The sequence below is a fragment of the Desarmillaria tabescens genome (assembly GCF_030435595.1).
Source record: "Desarmillaria tabescens strain CCBAS 213 chromosome Unknown EV420scaffold_25, whole genome shotgun sequence".
Taxonomy (NCBI): Eukaryota; Fungi; Basidiomycota; class Agaricomycetes; order Agaricales; family Physalacriaceae; genus Desarmillaria; species Desarmillaria tabescens.
In genome coordinates this window covers 418,065-432,597 of record NW_026848324.1, presented here as the reverse complement: position 1 = coordinate 432,597, position 14,533 = coordinate 418,065, and the positions used below count along the sequence as shown (strand labels likewise).

Below are 14,533 nucleotides of genomic sequence, written 5' to 3'. Positions count from 1 at the left end.
CGTCCTAGCACCGGTCGGTCAGGGTAGGGAAGTTCGAGGAGAAGGGAGAGGCTGATGGCAAGCAGGAACAAATACTGCAGTCATCCACTGTCTACCGCATTTGGAGAGAAGATGCACATTTTCATTTCATGGCACCCTTTGACCTGGATGCGTGCATAGAACAGCTGCTGCGAAAACAGCCCCTGCACGAGGCACTGCTGAGAGAAATATGTGAGAAAACGAAGGAGGTCCTGATGCGGGAATCCAATGTAGTACATGTCAGTGCACCCGTAACTGTAGTGGGGGATATCCACGGGTGAGTCACTGTGCATTATCTTTCCCTGATTGCGACCTTTGATCGGTTATGCAAGTCAGTTCTATGATCTTGTAGAAATATTCCGTATAGGTGGATATGCGCCCAACACGAACTACCTCTTCCTTGGTGCGTTTTGCATCGCACACTGCCCCGCCTCGCCGTTCACGCCTTTTCTAGGTGATTACGTCGACAGAGGGCTGTTCAGCGTCGAAACAATCTCTCTATTGACGTGCTTGAAGCTACGGTACCCCGATCGAGTTCAATTAATAAGAGGAAACCATGAATCACGCGCTGTCACTCAAGTCGGTGTGCTCGTTGACTTTCCTAAGCGCCCTTCTCACAGCCGTCCCAGACGTACGGGTTCTACGCTGAATGCCTCCGAAAGTATGGTAATTCACACGTCTGGACATACTTCACCGACATGTTCGACTTTCTGACTCTGTCGGTGGTCATTGACGACCGAATATTCTGTGTACACGGCGGTGAGAAACTCCCATCATTCATTATGCTCTGCACATGGACACGATGGGCTAATTCTATTTTTCCAGGTCTATCACCCTCTATACATTCAATAGATCAAATCAAAGTCTATGACCGCTTTCGAGGTGCGCGGCTAGCCTTCGGCACCTGTTCCGTTCACTGACGCTTCGCAATAGAGATACCCCATGAGGGTCCTATGGCTGACCTCGTCTGGTCAGATCCCGATCCTGAGAAAGAGGATTTCGCAATCTCTCCAAGGTGCGTAACATGCTTCCGTTTCTGACTCAATTCCTCAATCAAGGGCCGTTAGAGGGGCTGGATACACGTTTGGATCCGGCGTTGTCCATAAGTTTCTCGAGATCAACAACATGTCGCATATCCTCCGTGCCCACCAGCTATGTATGGAGGGCTATTCCTCTCTGTTCGATAAGCATCTGTCGACGGTATGGTCCGCCCCCAATTACTGCTACCGATGTGGGAACTCGGCAAGTATATTGGAAGTCGGACCGGGAGGATCCATGTATTTTAACGTGTTCGAAGCCGCACCCGAGAACGAAAGAGACGGACCGAGTCAGCAGGCAGCTCAGAATGCAGGAGGTAAAGTACGTCAATCCATCCTCATGTCTGTCTGTTGTTTCAGAAATTGATTTTATTTTTGTAACACCCTAGCCTCCGGAGTATTTCTTGTAAACGCCCATCCGGCACCACCCACGCGGTATCATGCATTGCGCTTTTTTGTAGTCTACGGATCTGACGATACCAGTTGTACGTACCACTCAATACTCGGGGTCGGGGAATGAGGTCTTACGAATATAACTTTCTAATTACTTGCCCGACGTTGATCGCCCAAGTTCCGTTGCAGAGTCATACGGAATAAAGAGACGAAATTAGATGATGGCAGGATGAATGGGCTTTTGGCATGCCAAGATAGATTATGACGGTTACTAACTACATGAGGACCAGAATGCCTGCAATAGAGCGAGACCCTTGGGGGAACGCAATAGCCATCGGCGAGACCATAACCTCACCGCTAATGCGAATATCCCCAGCCAAAAACAAGTCCTGATTTGCCGTCGCCATCGGAGCCATAACAGCAACATCAAAGTTTTTGCTAGATCTCGCTTACGGCGGCGCCCATGGTGCAAGGATGCAGATCTCCCCGTCACAGAGACTGGATAACCAAAGAATGGGTTAATCATAGACGTCGGAGAAAGGGACGATGACTCGGGTATAGGAGATAAATCAGTGGTTTCCGCGGTAGAGAATGACTGAGACGAAGGGAATATTTGTCTTCTTTGTGAGGGATCACAGATAGTTGACAAAGGCTCCAAGACTCCGCCATAATCTATCAAAGTAGTTAGCTCGTGTACGGGAAGTATATTAGCCATATAAATGCCTTGTGGTAAAGCTGAAGGTGTGAAGTAGCTGATAAGCTCTTCCTGCTTAGGGAAAAAGACTCGAGAGAGTGCATTGGCCGGGAGAAGACGTCTATATAGGTTGTCAGTTGAGTCGCATCGAAAGTGTGAACTTGATTTGCTAGCTACTAACTTTGCTACGCTCCAGATGCCCGAGTGAGTCCATGAGAAGTTTATCATGAAAACTATAAACGATGTTAATCACCGAGTCGAAAGAACATTTCGGTTGAGGTACCTGCTGACAGCATTCCCGGGAACCGTGGTATGACGTCGGATAACAGCCAAGAAACAAGGTCAAAACTCTATACATGGGTTGTCAAACCTTGTGTCACGACAGATTCGAAATACCCACGATACTTTGCATAGATAGACCCTTGAGGTCGAGAAGCAAGACGTACTGCAGAGCAGGACGCCCTTCTACCTCGTTTCTGTTGACTTCTTGCAGGTGACATCGAAGACACTCTAGAGCACGGTAGACGACTCCTTCGTACTCGTCCAAGCAGTAGTTGAATGGGGCGAATTTGAGCATGATGATAGGTCTTCCTAGAGGATCTGTGACGTCGTCAGGGAGAAAATGGACGCTTGCAGCGATTCGTGTCGATATATCTGGATCCGGTGGCCATACATGGCTCAACCGCCATACAAGGTTTTTGCGAACTGCTTCTAGCGCGAAGGACTTCGTATAGTTGTTTCTCTACTAGGTTGTAAGCTCCGGGTGTACTTGTTCTGGAAAGTGTTTAGTATACTCACCCTGAATAGATGGAAGATAGAAACTGGGTGTCAAATCAGCATTTTATCGTTTAAATGGGCGGAATCAATTCGACTGACAGGTATCGTTTAGCCATTCCTTCGCCCAACTAGTTTCTAAATCGCCAAGGCGGAGCTCGTCGGATACAGAAGGCAGTATGTCGTTGATCAACGTCTCCTGCAGAGCGCGGACATCGCGCAAGTTAGCGTGATACTGTTCCAGGAGTTTATCGCAGTTGGTCTTAAGTAGAGCGTGAATATCCATGACATTTCCAAGCAGACTTCAGCGGCTGCGGCAGCGAAAGAGGAGCTCGTTGTCAGTGACGGCGACAGCAGAGCAGATGAATTTCCTGGGGTAACTCGGTGTCGTTGGTAGCAAGAGCGACAATTTGCATGTGATTGCGATGACGTAAGCATCCCTTTTCAATGCCAACGCCCAACTTGGACGCGTTCATTTTATGGTTCGAACACAATAATGGGTACATCGACACACAGCGCATGGGATTTCATGTATTTCCTCCTTCTGAAGGGGGGCGTGGAGCCGTAGCGCTGCACGACATCCCGGTACGGAGTATCGGTTTGTACAACAATCTCTACCTCAATTTTTTTCAGGAAGGTCATACATTGTTCACGATACCGAGATCACTCGTAATATCAACACGAACGTCTCTCCTACCTGCACATATTGGGCCGGATGAATGGAAAAGTAGGCAATTGGACCGAGGTTGGTCTGGATTAATTCTTTGTATGATGTGGGAAGCTGCCCAAGGAAACAAGTCAAAATGGGCACCTTATCTCGGTTCGTTTCTCATTCATGACTTTTTTTTATCTGGAGGAATGCCATTAGACACCCTACCCACTGAATTCGATACTCCCATGTTTTGGGACGAATCGGATTTGAATGCACTGAAGGGAACTTCGGTGGTAGGTCTGTCTAGACATTCGTTTCCCATTCGCTTCTCTGATTACGCCCTTTAAGATAAACTAGGTAAAGCAGATGCTGAGCAAGACTACATTGGAAAAGTGCTTCCTGCCATCCAGGTTGGTGTTGGCTCTTTCGGATACTTGACTGTTAATAATATCTCTCAGAGTCGACCCGATTTATTTCAACCAGAGTTCATTCCTGCACACTATTCCCTGCATCAATATCATGTTATGGGCAGCCGAATTCTGTCAAGGAGCTTCAATGTCGAAAAATGGGAAAATGAGGTTGGGGATGACGAGCTCGCGCAAAACAGCTCCATGGACGTTGACGACCCGGCTCCGCTAGCGTCGGCTAACAGTGATTCACCGGAAAGGGCACATGGGGAGGAGGTGGCGGAGGAGGACGAAGAAGAGGAAGAAGACGTGTCTGATATCTCCATGGTTCCTGTAGCTGATCTCTTGAATGCGAGATACGAAGCAGAGAACGTAAGTCCCTTTACTAGGTGTTCTGTCACGGATTTACACAAATTACAGGCAAAACTATTTTATGAAGAAAATGAACTTAAAATGGTTACCACGAAGCGCATAATGAAGGGAGAACAGATCGTGGGTATTTTCTACAGCTCCTAGAATTTGAGTTCTTGACGTGTGTGTGTATGTCAGTGGAACACATATGGCGATTTACCAAACGCGGAATTACTTCGTCGTTATGGTCATGTGGACTTGCTCCCTTTATCGGCAGGGGGACAGGGCAATCCGGGCGACATCGTCGAAGTTCGAGCGGACCTGGTAGTGGCCGTCGTGTCGAAGAGATACGATCATTCGTCCGTCGTCGCGGACGAACGAATAGAATGGTGGCTAGAAGAGGGCGGTGATGAGTAAGTTCACTTTCACACACCATTTCGGTTGTTCACCCTTCTCAATCCTTCGACTCGGACAGTGTAATCGTTATAGAGGCGGACCTTGAGATACCGCCGGCTTTGATCTCATTGATCAAACTTTTGTCGTTCTCTTCGGATGAGTGGCGAAAGGTGCGGGGAAAGGGCAAACCGCCTAAACCCAAATTAGATTCCGCTACGGTAGACATCATCAAAGATGTGCTGGACCAACGATTACAGCAATACCCCACAAGTCTCCAGGTAATTTGTCTAATGCGATCTATCTGGATGCCATCCTGTTCGATCCTGTTTCATATATCGCCATTGATTCTGACATTTGGTTTGAACAGGATGACGAAATGGCTCTTTCGGGGGAGCTTTCGCTAAATCTACGAAATGCGACCATCGTCAGGTTGGGAGAGAAGAGAATTCTACACGGTACCCTGCAGGCGCTGCAAGCTGTTCCCTTCGAGAACCCGAAGAGAAAACGAGATGCGATGGTGTCAAGCGCAAAGACGAATAAGAAGCCTCGACAGCAATAGCGGAACGCCGTGACCTACTAGTTCAGTCAGCTTATTGGACACATTGCAGACGATTGCTCCATATATTCGCTCAGTCCTATAACGAACGAATAGTATTTGACTCTTACCCTTACATCTTCATTTCAAGGACTTCCGGCAGTACATTTTGGGGTGATTAATTGATTACGAAATATAGCGACTTGAGGTGAAGTCCTAAGAACAGGAGGATCAGTACGTGGTTCGATAAGTTCATTAACTGGCTGTATAACAAGTTCCTAGCTCCTGATTGGTGTCTGCATCCGATTGGTTCTTCTCTTAGTCGTGTCAGGCCAATCAGAAGTTAGGTTGGACAGTACCTCTCTATCTATGACCCTGCGCCACCTAATTGGTACTTAATTGCACCGGGGGCCGGCAAGTCGTGTCCTTATTCGCTGCTCCCATCTATTTGCGGCGAATCCTCTCGACTTGCGATGTATTAAAATATTGCGGGACTTTTAGCGTACATCAGAACCTCAGACAAACTTAATAACAGTTCGATCTGCCTTATCAAGACTTCAAGAATTCGGAAGGCCTAATTACTGGTTGCGACATGACGCGGAGTCCATCTCACAGTCATGGGAGACAATCGCATCACATTCTCAAAAAACGTTTAGCCGACGTATCTCTCGATGAATATTGTATGTTTTACGCCGTCAAACCTGATATCTTCCGAGATCTGGCATTTCCACGTAAAAGGTTTGAACACGGATCCGTCAAATGAAGACATGAGACGTGACATGTCAGAAAACGCGGATGTCAGTATGCCTTGAAAATCACTGCGAAGGTCCTCAGGCGCGCTAGGACTACTTAGCCTACTGTAGCCGTCGCCCTGGAAAGGTTGCGTTGACCCTTGCCCGATGTCACGTCAACTTTCAAGTAAAAACTGTATGTGTTTAATTACTGCAACCGCTGCATTAATTGACAAGTCTCCGTTGAAATTGAGACAACTCGCGGCAATTGCAGAAGAAAATAATATCATGAAAAAAAGTTGTTGTCTGCCAGATATGGTGACTCTGAGAAATTCCAATTTGTCGTGCGTCAAGTAACGAAGCCGACCCACGGAACTAGAGCCGGAAGATATCATGCTAGAAACATCAATGCCATTAAAGAGCAACAGCGGTACGCAGTAGGCGCTTGACTGTATCTTCGGTACAGCCGCGATCCTTAGAACCGAGCCTCGGGTAAAGGTGTAATAGCACATCTTCCAAGGATGCACGAGTTGGACGGTCTGCGGAGATTGCGCAAAGGAAGGTTGAAGAATCCTAAGTGAATTGCTTCGGCCTCAGGCTAGTCTGAGCGGGAACGTCAAAAATGTTTGAGAATTATATCGGGTTTAGTGTACGGTATGGGACTAAGCCGGACATCGCTTCTCAGCATAGTGTCCAACTGTACTCCGTTGTGATCGGGGTTATCGTGCAACGTCTACATGTTTCTCCGACATTGCAAACGTTATTTGCAGCTGCTGACCTGTAGCTAAGAGCATGACAGACGTTCAAAGTTTCATCAAATCCGACACGAAATTAGTTATACCGGGACTTCAAGGAGAAATCACAAAGACGTGGTTTAGCGAGGCTGACAGAACCCGTGTCTGTTGCATAAATCACTAAAGTGTTATGACAATCAACGTAGTATTCCTGCAGTACATACCCGAGTCATCGACGAAGTAGAATTTTAATGCATTTCGTCAAAATGAAGCGAAGCCGTTAACTTGGAAGCGTTGTCACCACAGTCTCCATCTGATATTTTCCGAGATAATAGGAATCAGCATAAGTATGTGCTTTCCGCTCAGAGGAGTGGTAGAGGAGGTAGATCCAGATCCTATGGTGTCGAATCTCGTTGCCGAGCGCTGGCCGAGGATATAAATTGATGGCCGACTCTTCAAAAATAGAACAAGCGATCGCGTTTCTTAACGTGAAGAGGGCCAAATGTGCGCGAATGGCCTGCAACTTTAGGCTATAGCTTCTGATTCTTTATGCTTTTCCTCATCTCAATGTGTAGAAGACACATCGCCGAGGATTTTTTTTTTTTCGAATTCATGCAATATGGAATGTACTTTGTTGCATTCCCAATGTCGTCTGGATGACACTCTTCTCAGCTCCTGTTATGAGATATCTCACGAAATAAATTGGCCTCATGAACTGAGGTCCTCCATTAAGTATCGGAATAGCTGCCAAAGTGGAAACGCAGCTGGATCTTATCCCAAAATTGATTTATTCTTGAGTGGCGAACGTTGCGTACCAAGTGACCTGTAAGCACTATGTGCCTTTAAACAAACATTCCGAGGTCTTCGTCTACTCCGTTATAGTAACTTGGTGTAGAAAATGGGAACGACGGTAATGGTAAAGAAAACTAAGATCTGTAGTTCCGTTGTATTCACGAACCATTGTCCCTATCCTTTCCTTCAAGTTCCGCCTATCTCCACATGCGGCCCATCTGAAGCCTTTGTAGCCTGAAGTACTTGTCCTTCGGCAATCATTGTGCAGACCGAGGCCCCCGTGGTATCCAGGGGAGATGTAGGCGAAACTCTGAATGTCTAGATCGTTCCGTTTGCCCCGCGACAATAGACATAACCTTACTGCATATCAGCGTCACAAGGAGTGGCAAAGAAGATTCCTTCCCGCGAACCTCAATCCTGACCTTCTCCGCCACGTAGGGAGGTTCGCGGTACCATTTCGGACCTAGATTCTGTTCATTGCCTCCGAGGTTTGAGTGAAATTTGTTGAAATGATGTTCGAGGCGCGGTAGAAACTTTGTCCAAGCACGGAGCTGGTAGGCGATAGTCGGGCTGAATAGAATAGAAGAGATGGAATTTCCAGGTTACGAAACTGTTTTCTGTTGGCCAACGTGCTAGCAGGGAAGGAGCAGTGGTCGCCTCGTTGTCTGAGTTGTCCATTTTGGTTCCCAGGAAAATTATTTCATAAAACAAAACCGCCGCATGATCTCCTAGGACAGCGAATCCATGTGTCTAGGAACTGAAAAATTCTGTAGAAATTGGTGATAGAATGCGAGGTTGTCACCCGACTCGAGAAACATCTCGTGGAAACCTTAAAAGTAACGCATGTACACATCCATGATATTTCATACTTGACAGAATTTCAGTCTGAACATCTGATAGCACAAGTTAGGCACAACCACCGAATCGAAGACCACTGCTAAGTATGTAGAGATTGTGTAGATAAAGGAACAAAGAGATTTGCATGTAGATCACGGCACAACGAAATCGATCATACATACCGCGGAGTCGTGTGATTCTACGATCTCGTCTGGCTCAACGGTGGGCTGAACGAGAAGCTGAGCGAAGTTATCTCTCATCGTGTACGAGACCTCCTCATCTAGCAACCGCTCAAAGACCTCTTCGTTGACCTCGGTCGTGATCGGGTGCTTCCATGTAAGATACAACCCCGTATCCGTCATTTGTAAACATGTCACCTCCGGAAGAGCGGACATCACTCCAAAAATCGGAGCTCTGCAAATCTCTGGAGGCTTCTCCATGTCCCAATGAACAACGAACAATCCAGTGTCCGTTACCACAGCGACTCGCTCATTTTCAAACGCTAAGTACCTCGAGATGCGCGACCTTGACCCTAGCTCAATGTCAAGGATGATGTTCTGAAGCTCCGCTTCCCCTGTAATAAGTCGCTCGAAGTAAGGGATGATGAGTAGGCGTGAAGAGGAGAGGAGTGCTGCGATATGCCGACCGCAAGCCGACACATGCACCGCAGAGAAGGTGTCGGCTAGGTGGGCTACCTGGGAAGGAAGTGTAGTCTCGGCCGGGCGAGTGACGACGTCGTGATGAAGTAAGGCGGATCCGGCGACGGGGTGAGTCTGCTTGGAGATGGAGTAGATCTTGTTGGAATACTGCAATTGGTAGGAGGGGATTTTGAGCACGCTTTTCCCCGTTTCGCGGGAGAAGACAACGACGTTGGGCCAGCCACAAAGGAAGAGGTGGCGCTCTGAGATGTCGACATAGTGCAAATGAATAAGGGATTCCGGAGAGTTGACAATGCTCTGTAGAAGCCTGCCGCCGGGAATATCATATATGAAGAAGTTTGTTTCCGTTGCGGCGAACAATACCGGATAGACAAATCGAAATGCATAGGTCATGGTGGGTGTTATGATGAGGCTGTAAGGTACGAAATGTCCTTTGGGATAAGAACTCTGATGTTCCGTTGCAGCCTCGGTGGATGCTGCTTGCTGGGTATGGTCCGGAGGCGAAGATGATGTCGGCTGGACTGTCTCGTTCTGACCTTCAACCAGCCGCCAAACCTCCTTCCGCCGACCTACTCGATTGAAGATCAAAAACCCTTTGTCGTATTCGCAATGAGCGTGTGGGACAACATGCGATGATGGCAAAGACCACAGTACACGGTTGGTAGCAATATCTGCTACAGCAAGGCCACCGTTTCGGTACGTGGTGATGATGATTCCGGCCCACTCGTCAACTTTTATGCGGTGGACATCTTGCCTGTGCAAGGATGCATATGCTAGTCTTCTCGCAGATGATGGTGATTTCCCTTTCCATGCACGCTTGATAGTGATCTGACGCCTGCAGAAGGACTTCCAACTATCGACGCCCTGCATTGACTTGGGAGTATATTTTGTTCGCAGATCTGCCGGCTGGGTGGCCTCTGAGGATATCAAGCCGTGGATCACCGCAGCGTTCCGATATACCGTGGATTCATTAGCGTCAATGAAGATTTTTGTGCTTCGAGATACGGCAGCGAACGATGCCAATGAATCGAGCTGAAGGTATGCTAGAATTTCAAGGATTATTTCCGCCGGTAATCTCCCGGACAAGATCATGTTGTATGCGCGACTGACGCGTTCAAGTACGACGGATCCAGATCCTGATGATCTGCAGCTATATTCCAACTAAAGTGAATAATTTACGGAACAGAAAGTGACACACAACACACCAAAACTAGACCGAGACTATTGGATGGCGGTGGTGATGAAGATGGGCTTGAGTGGCAGTGCATGTGAAATATCCCCTTGACCTTCATCACCATCATACTTGACGACGACGACGTTACTTGCCAGCTTCAATGGACTCGCCAGCTAACCATGAGACGGCGTCGCCACCCTATGATGTACACCCGACGGCCACTGAGCTGTCGGTTCCCGCCACAGAAACTACTGCGCAGCTAACAGCACCACCAATGAGAGACGCGCCTGTGAATCCCCAGGTTGTCGAGCTCCGGGCCATGTTTCCTGACTTTGATGACACTGTGCTGTACGTTGCGAGGTATTCATTTGCATCCTTTGCTCACTGGCACACAGGCAATCAGTATTGGATTCCGTTAACGGTGATCAAGGTCGCGCCATTGACGCGTTGCTCGCCATGAGCGATCCTGAATACAAGGGTGAATCTCGACCTGCGGAACCTGCCCTGGTGCGCCTTCAGAGTATATTATTGCATTGACCAAAGTTTATAACAACTAATCTACAGACTCAAACTGAGCTTGATGAGCAATTGGCCCGCCGGCTCTTACTCGAGGATGAGCAACAACAACACGCTGCCTGGCAGTCGCAACAATCCCAATGGCAACAGCCTGCACCTATCCGGCGTCAGTCGCAGAACGTTCCCGAGAAGGACACTATGGCTGAGCTGGGAGAACAGTTCAACAAGTTTGCCGAAAGCAGGTCCTCGTCCTTGGCTTGCTGCGGAGATGCTGACTACGTATCTAGCGGGCAAGAAGACCCTTGGCAGCCTGTTTTCTAAAGTCAAGGCCAAGATTTCGGAGATGGATCAATCACGGTAACTATATGCTGTACTAGCTAAGCTGTTGCCGATATCTAACTGTTCATCAGACAGAATAACAATGCTGCATCTTCATCGACTTCCCAGCAGCCTTGGGTAAATTACGATGACCCTCACGGTTCTAGTGGACAGCAGGCATCATACTATGATCCCAATCCTCCTCCGGTCAATCATACCAACAAGCCCCCTTCTCCTTCCCCCGTTCAAGTCCAAGGCTACGACTTGAGCCCAAGTCCGAAAGAAGGTTAGCATCACCACAGCATTCCTATGACGTCCATCTGATTTGTGCCCATCCGCAGAAACAGTTCCTAGACCCCCTTCCACCGGACAGGGTGTGCCTATCGACGGAGGTATGTCGTTTTAGTCATTGTACATCGTATCACAATTCTGATAGTATCGTAGGGAAACTGGGTCTTCTACCTAAGCGACCTGTCTCTCTGTTGCGAACCTCGTCGCCGTCAGCAGAGGGTCAACCTAGGCCTCCTACAAAGAGAGACACAGTTAATGACCATGACCTTGAATATATCGAGAATCCTTTCGAGGATGGAAGGAAATAAACGTGCATTTAGGTAATGAGTAGTGGGCATCGTATATATGTAGTGTTCTTTTGCCTTGGTTATGTTGTATATCACGGTAGTCAGTATATTCACGGTTAAAGGGCCGGAAATAGCAGCAAATTATTATGCATTGGATGGATGTATCGTGGTGGTAGCTTGTTCCGTTGGAAATCAATGTACAAAAGGTGAGACTACGGCTTCCGCAACTGCTGCTGCTGCAGACCCTTTGAAATCATCAGCAGCACTGACCATAAGCAACCCGGCTGAGGAAAGGCTTAGCATGATAAAGGTAGAGGCAGTGTTGTTTCACGTACTAATCAAACCGAAGAGGCCCAGGATACTGCCGAAGACTTCGACGACCAAGATCTTGACGAACAGATTGGGGTCTGCGGCATCTGATAGTGCAGCGGTAGACCCGGTAATTCCAACACAAACGCCGCAAAGGAGGTTACATGCGCCAACCGTCAGGCCACCCCAGAAGAGAGCAAAACCTTCGATGAATGAGTAACGACAGAGTCAAAGGTGAAGGTTGGTACCAGTGTAATAGTTTTCTCGTGTATACAGAACTGAGTCTGCAACTGATGTGATTTTAGCAGAGTACACAATTCCGATGATCTAGAGCAAAGTTGAATAAAGGAACATGACACTTGGTGTACGGTTACGTACAACACCGTATATCGCGACGACCTCGCAGAAAATGATGCTGAGAACTGGTTGAACTGTTGAAGGCAAGCGACACAATCATGAGGCGCACCTAATGAGGTTCTTTGTGCTGATACGAGGCGCCCTGACACCTCCACCAAGGATGGATGCACCGGTGACGAATATACCCCTACGCTTCGATGAGCAACAAGCGACGACAAAGTAGGTTTACACGCACCATCCCGCACCCAATACACTCAGGCCAATGTCAAGGCCAATACCAGTCGCGGCCCAGGCGTAGGGACTTGTTTCTTCCAAAAACCGACCGACGTTGAATGCCTCTCCCGAGCCTACAGTTATGCAGTCAGTCACCGTCCAAGACATTCTAGAAGAGTCTTACCAGTAAGTAGAATATAAAGAGCAATTACAAGAACAAGAAACGAGGGTAGACCGTAGGAAAAGTACCCCATGATGATGAATGAGGGGTGTAAAGTCGAAATCGGCAGTCTCCTCGTTGTGCTGTGTTTGGATCTAAGGCTATTGCTCCTCTTCCATGTACCACTTGCTCAAAGGATTTCATGAATATTTAACGCGGTGAGTAGCAATGGCTGCGCATGGACAACCGACGTTGAGCTAATTGAATATGGAAGAAAGGAGGAATTCTCAGTCATCATCATTGGCCTGGACGGGGCGGGCAAGACGGTAAGCTTCCATTCCATGGTAACGACTTTGCGATGCTCAAATATTCCTGGAGACTCTATTGGAACAAATCAAGACGTTGTATACTGATACTCCTGGTCTATCCCCTGACAAAATTGCGCCTACTGTCGGGCAGAACAGTGAGCGTGACATTCTAAGGCAACTCCCTTAAACTTATCGCGCGTAGCCGGGAAAATCGCGTTACCGTCGACTATCTTGCAATTCTGGGATCTTGGTGGCCAACGTGGTATCAGAAATATATGGCCAAAATATTACGATGACTGTCACGCAGTAGCCTATGTCATTGACGCAGATGACCGGGAGCGGTTGAGCGAGGGCTGGGAAGTCTTCGGTATGTTCGCGAAGCCCTGCGTCATCTGAGCTCCCCGTTTGAATATGTGCAAGCGATCTAGATGCCGTCCTTTCCGCGCCTCAAATCCTTGGTTTGCCTCTGCTCCTCCTTGCGAACAAACAAGATTCTCCGCATAGCCTGTCCGTGGAGGAGATACGACATGATTATGAGGATTGGTATCAGAGAAAAGTGGAGAGTGCGCGCCGCAGCGTTAGGTATGGGGGAGGCGATGAGATGTCCGCACGGAGAGAACGTATCGCAAGTCTAGAAGTCATGGGTATCTCCGCTATCCAAGGGCAAGCATCTTTGACTTCCGTCTACTTTTGGGCATTCATGACTTGATATCAGGACCGGTGTAAGGAACGCCTGTCGATTGGCTGTTTTTGCGGGTGCAAAACAGTCGAAGGTACGCCGGGGCTTAAGCGCAGCTGCGTGTTTTACTCATGTCACTCTGCTAGGGAACCGCCGAAGAGTTCCAACAATACCGGGTCTTGAGCGCATGAAATTAATAGCTCTGCAACCGAGACGGAGTTGAGCAGTCTATGTATCCATGTGATGCGTCCCCAAACACATGAGACAAATTTTAGCTACTTATCACGTTGCGAAACTCAGGTTCTTCTGAGGTCCGACCTTCAATAAGCTCCTTCATTACCGAAAGTAGGGACGCTCTCTTGGCGATATTCCAGATTAGTGCACGGTACCAGTCGCGTAATTTTGCAATACCGTTGCCATTTTTTCTCGCTTGTGCGGGATCGCCCGGTTTTGTTCCAAGCATCAACGGCGAAGCGGTTAGGGATGATGCTTCCCGTTTTGCGAGACAGACAAGGCACTGCTTTATCCGAGGAAAGTACAGCTCTTCGCAATAAGTATTGGCGGAACTCGGGTGGCATGAATAAGAAGCCGCCCTTGACTCAGTCTCACTGTGCTGGATAGCTCACGGTACCTAGACATCCCGAGAGATGCATCAGGGATGGACTTCGTTGCCTGAGTTCCTGTGGTATTTACCGAGGTGGAGTCGTCTCGTCTCGTCTCCCTGAAAGCATAGAATATATGATAGTATCTCGACAATTACTCTGGTCTACATCGCTCGGTGGTCTACTATAATTATTAGCGTCCAGTATAAGTAGGCAAAGTATTGCATATATGTTACGCGTGCGCCTACGGGCGTCATTGCTAGATAAAATTTCAAAGCAAAGATAATGTACTCCGTTGTGCGTAAGCGG

The 14,533-nt window shown here is 48.1% G+C and overlaps 7 protein-coding genes across 7 annotated transcripts; 4 read left to right on the top strand and 3 right to left on the bottom strand.

The window, feature by feature from the left end:
* Positions 1-128: 128 nt before the first annotated feature.
* EV420DRAFT_1644737 (Metallo-dependent phosphatase-like protein) lies at positions 129-1,465 on the top strand (the record flags this gene model as incomplete). The annotated part of the gene is made up of 8 exons (XM_060477683.1): positions 129-295; positions 351-421; positions 473-597; positions 648-777; positions 844-900; positions 952-1,033; positions 1,077-1,377; positions 1,445-1,465. The coding sequence occupies 8 exons, from the start codon at positions 129-131 to the stop codon at positions 1,463-1,465; spliced, it is 954 nt and encodes a 317-aa protein (XP_060329016.1).
* A 72-nt stretch (positions 1,466-1,537) lies between these two features.
* Positions 1,538-3,321, bottom strand: EV420DRAFT_1553992 (uncharacterized protein). Its single transcript, XM_060473588.1, has 6 exons — positions 3,019-3,321; positions 2,941-2,963; positions 2,543-2,884; positions 2,426-2,492; positions 2,324-2,375; positions 1,538-2,263 (listed from the first exon to the last, which is right to left on the bottom strand). The coding sequence occupies exons 1-6, from the start codon at positions 3,200-3,202 to the stop codon at positions 1,720-1,722; spliced, it is 1,212 nt and encodes a 403-aa protein (XP_060329015.1). The 5' UTR covers positions 3,203-3,321; the 3' UTR covers positions 1,538-1,719.
* A 42-nt stretch (positions 3,322-3,363) lies between these two features.
* EV420DRAFT_1621370 (SET-domain protein) lies at positions 3,364-5,281 on the top strand (the record flags this gene model as incomplete). Its single annotated transcript, XM_060475687.1, has 9 exons — positions 3,364-3,501; positions 3,550-3,736; positions 3,785-3,865; positions 3,917-3,978; positions 4,027-4,347; positions 4,396-4,467; positions 4,525-4,739; positions 4,802-5,000; positions 5,090-5,281. 9 exons carry the CDS (start codon positions 3,364-3,366, stop codon positions 5,279-5,281), a joined length of 1,467 nt encoding a protein of 488 aa, XP_060329014.1.
* A 2,998-nt stretch (positions 5,282-8,279) lies between these two features.
* EV420DRAFT_1336393 (uncharacterized protein) lies at positions 8,280-10,279 on the bottom strand. Its single transcript, XM_060468873.1, has 2 exons — positions 10,216-10,279; positions 8,280-10,160 (listed from the first exon to the last, which is right to left on the bottom strand). Exon 2 carries the CDS (start codon positions 10,100-10,102, stop codon positions 8,504-8,506), a length of 1,599 nt encoding a protein of 532 aa, XP_060329013.1. The 5' UTR covers positions 10,103-10,160; positions 10,216-10,279; the 3' UTR covers positions 8,280-8,503.
* Positions 10,280-11,740, top strand: EV420DRAFT_1553955 (uncharacterized protein). The gene is made up of 7 exons (XM_060473587.1): positions 10,280-10,532; positions 10,580-10,691; positions 10,749-10,938; positions 10,988-11,057; positions 11,111-11,304; positions 11,360-11,410; positions 11,463-11,740. Exons 1-7 carry the CDS (start codon positions 10,345-10,347, stop codon positions 11,615-11,617), a joined length of 960 nt encoding a protein of 319 aa, XP_060329012.1. The 5' UTR covers positions 10,280-10,344; the 3' UTR covers positions 11,618-11,740.
* EV420DRAFT_1553953 (vacuolar ATP synthase proteolipid subunit) lies at positions 11,741-12,768 on the bottom strand. The gene is made up of 7 exons (XM_060473586.1): positions 12,660-12,768; positions 12,498-12,609; positions 12,372-12,449; positions 12,284-12,320; positions 12,154-12,232; positions 11,932-12,108; positions 11,741-11,880 (listed from the first exon to the last, which is right to left on the bottom strand). Exons 1-7 carry the CDS (start codon positions 12,727-12,729, stop codon positions 11,789-11,791), a joined length of 645 nt encoding a protein of 214 aa, XP_060329011.1. The 5' UTR covers positions 12,730-12,768; the 3' UTR covers positions 11,741-11,788.
* On the top strand, positions 12,660-14,091 carry EV420DRAFT_573324 (P-loop containing nucleoside triphosphate hydrolase protein). The gene is made up of 8 exons (XM_060482638.1): positions 12,660-12,853; positions 12,910-12,961; positions 13,014-13,098; positions 13,146-13,310; positions 13,372-13,606; positions 13,659-13,716; positions 13,769-13,840; positions 13,898-14,091. Exons 1-7 carry the CDS (start codon positions 12,813-12,815, stop codon positions 13,811-13,813), a joined length of 681 nt encoding a protein of 226 aa, XP_060329010.1. The 5' UTR covers positions 12,660-12,812; the 3' UTR covers positions 13,814-13,840; positions 13,898-14,091.
* The last annotated feature ends 442 nt before the right edge of the window (positions 14,092-14,533 follow it).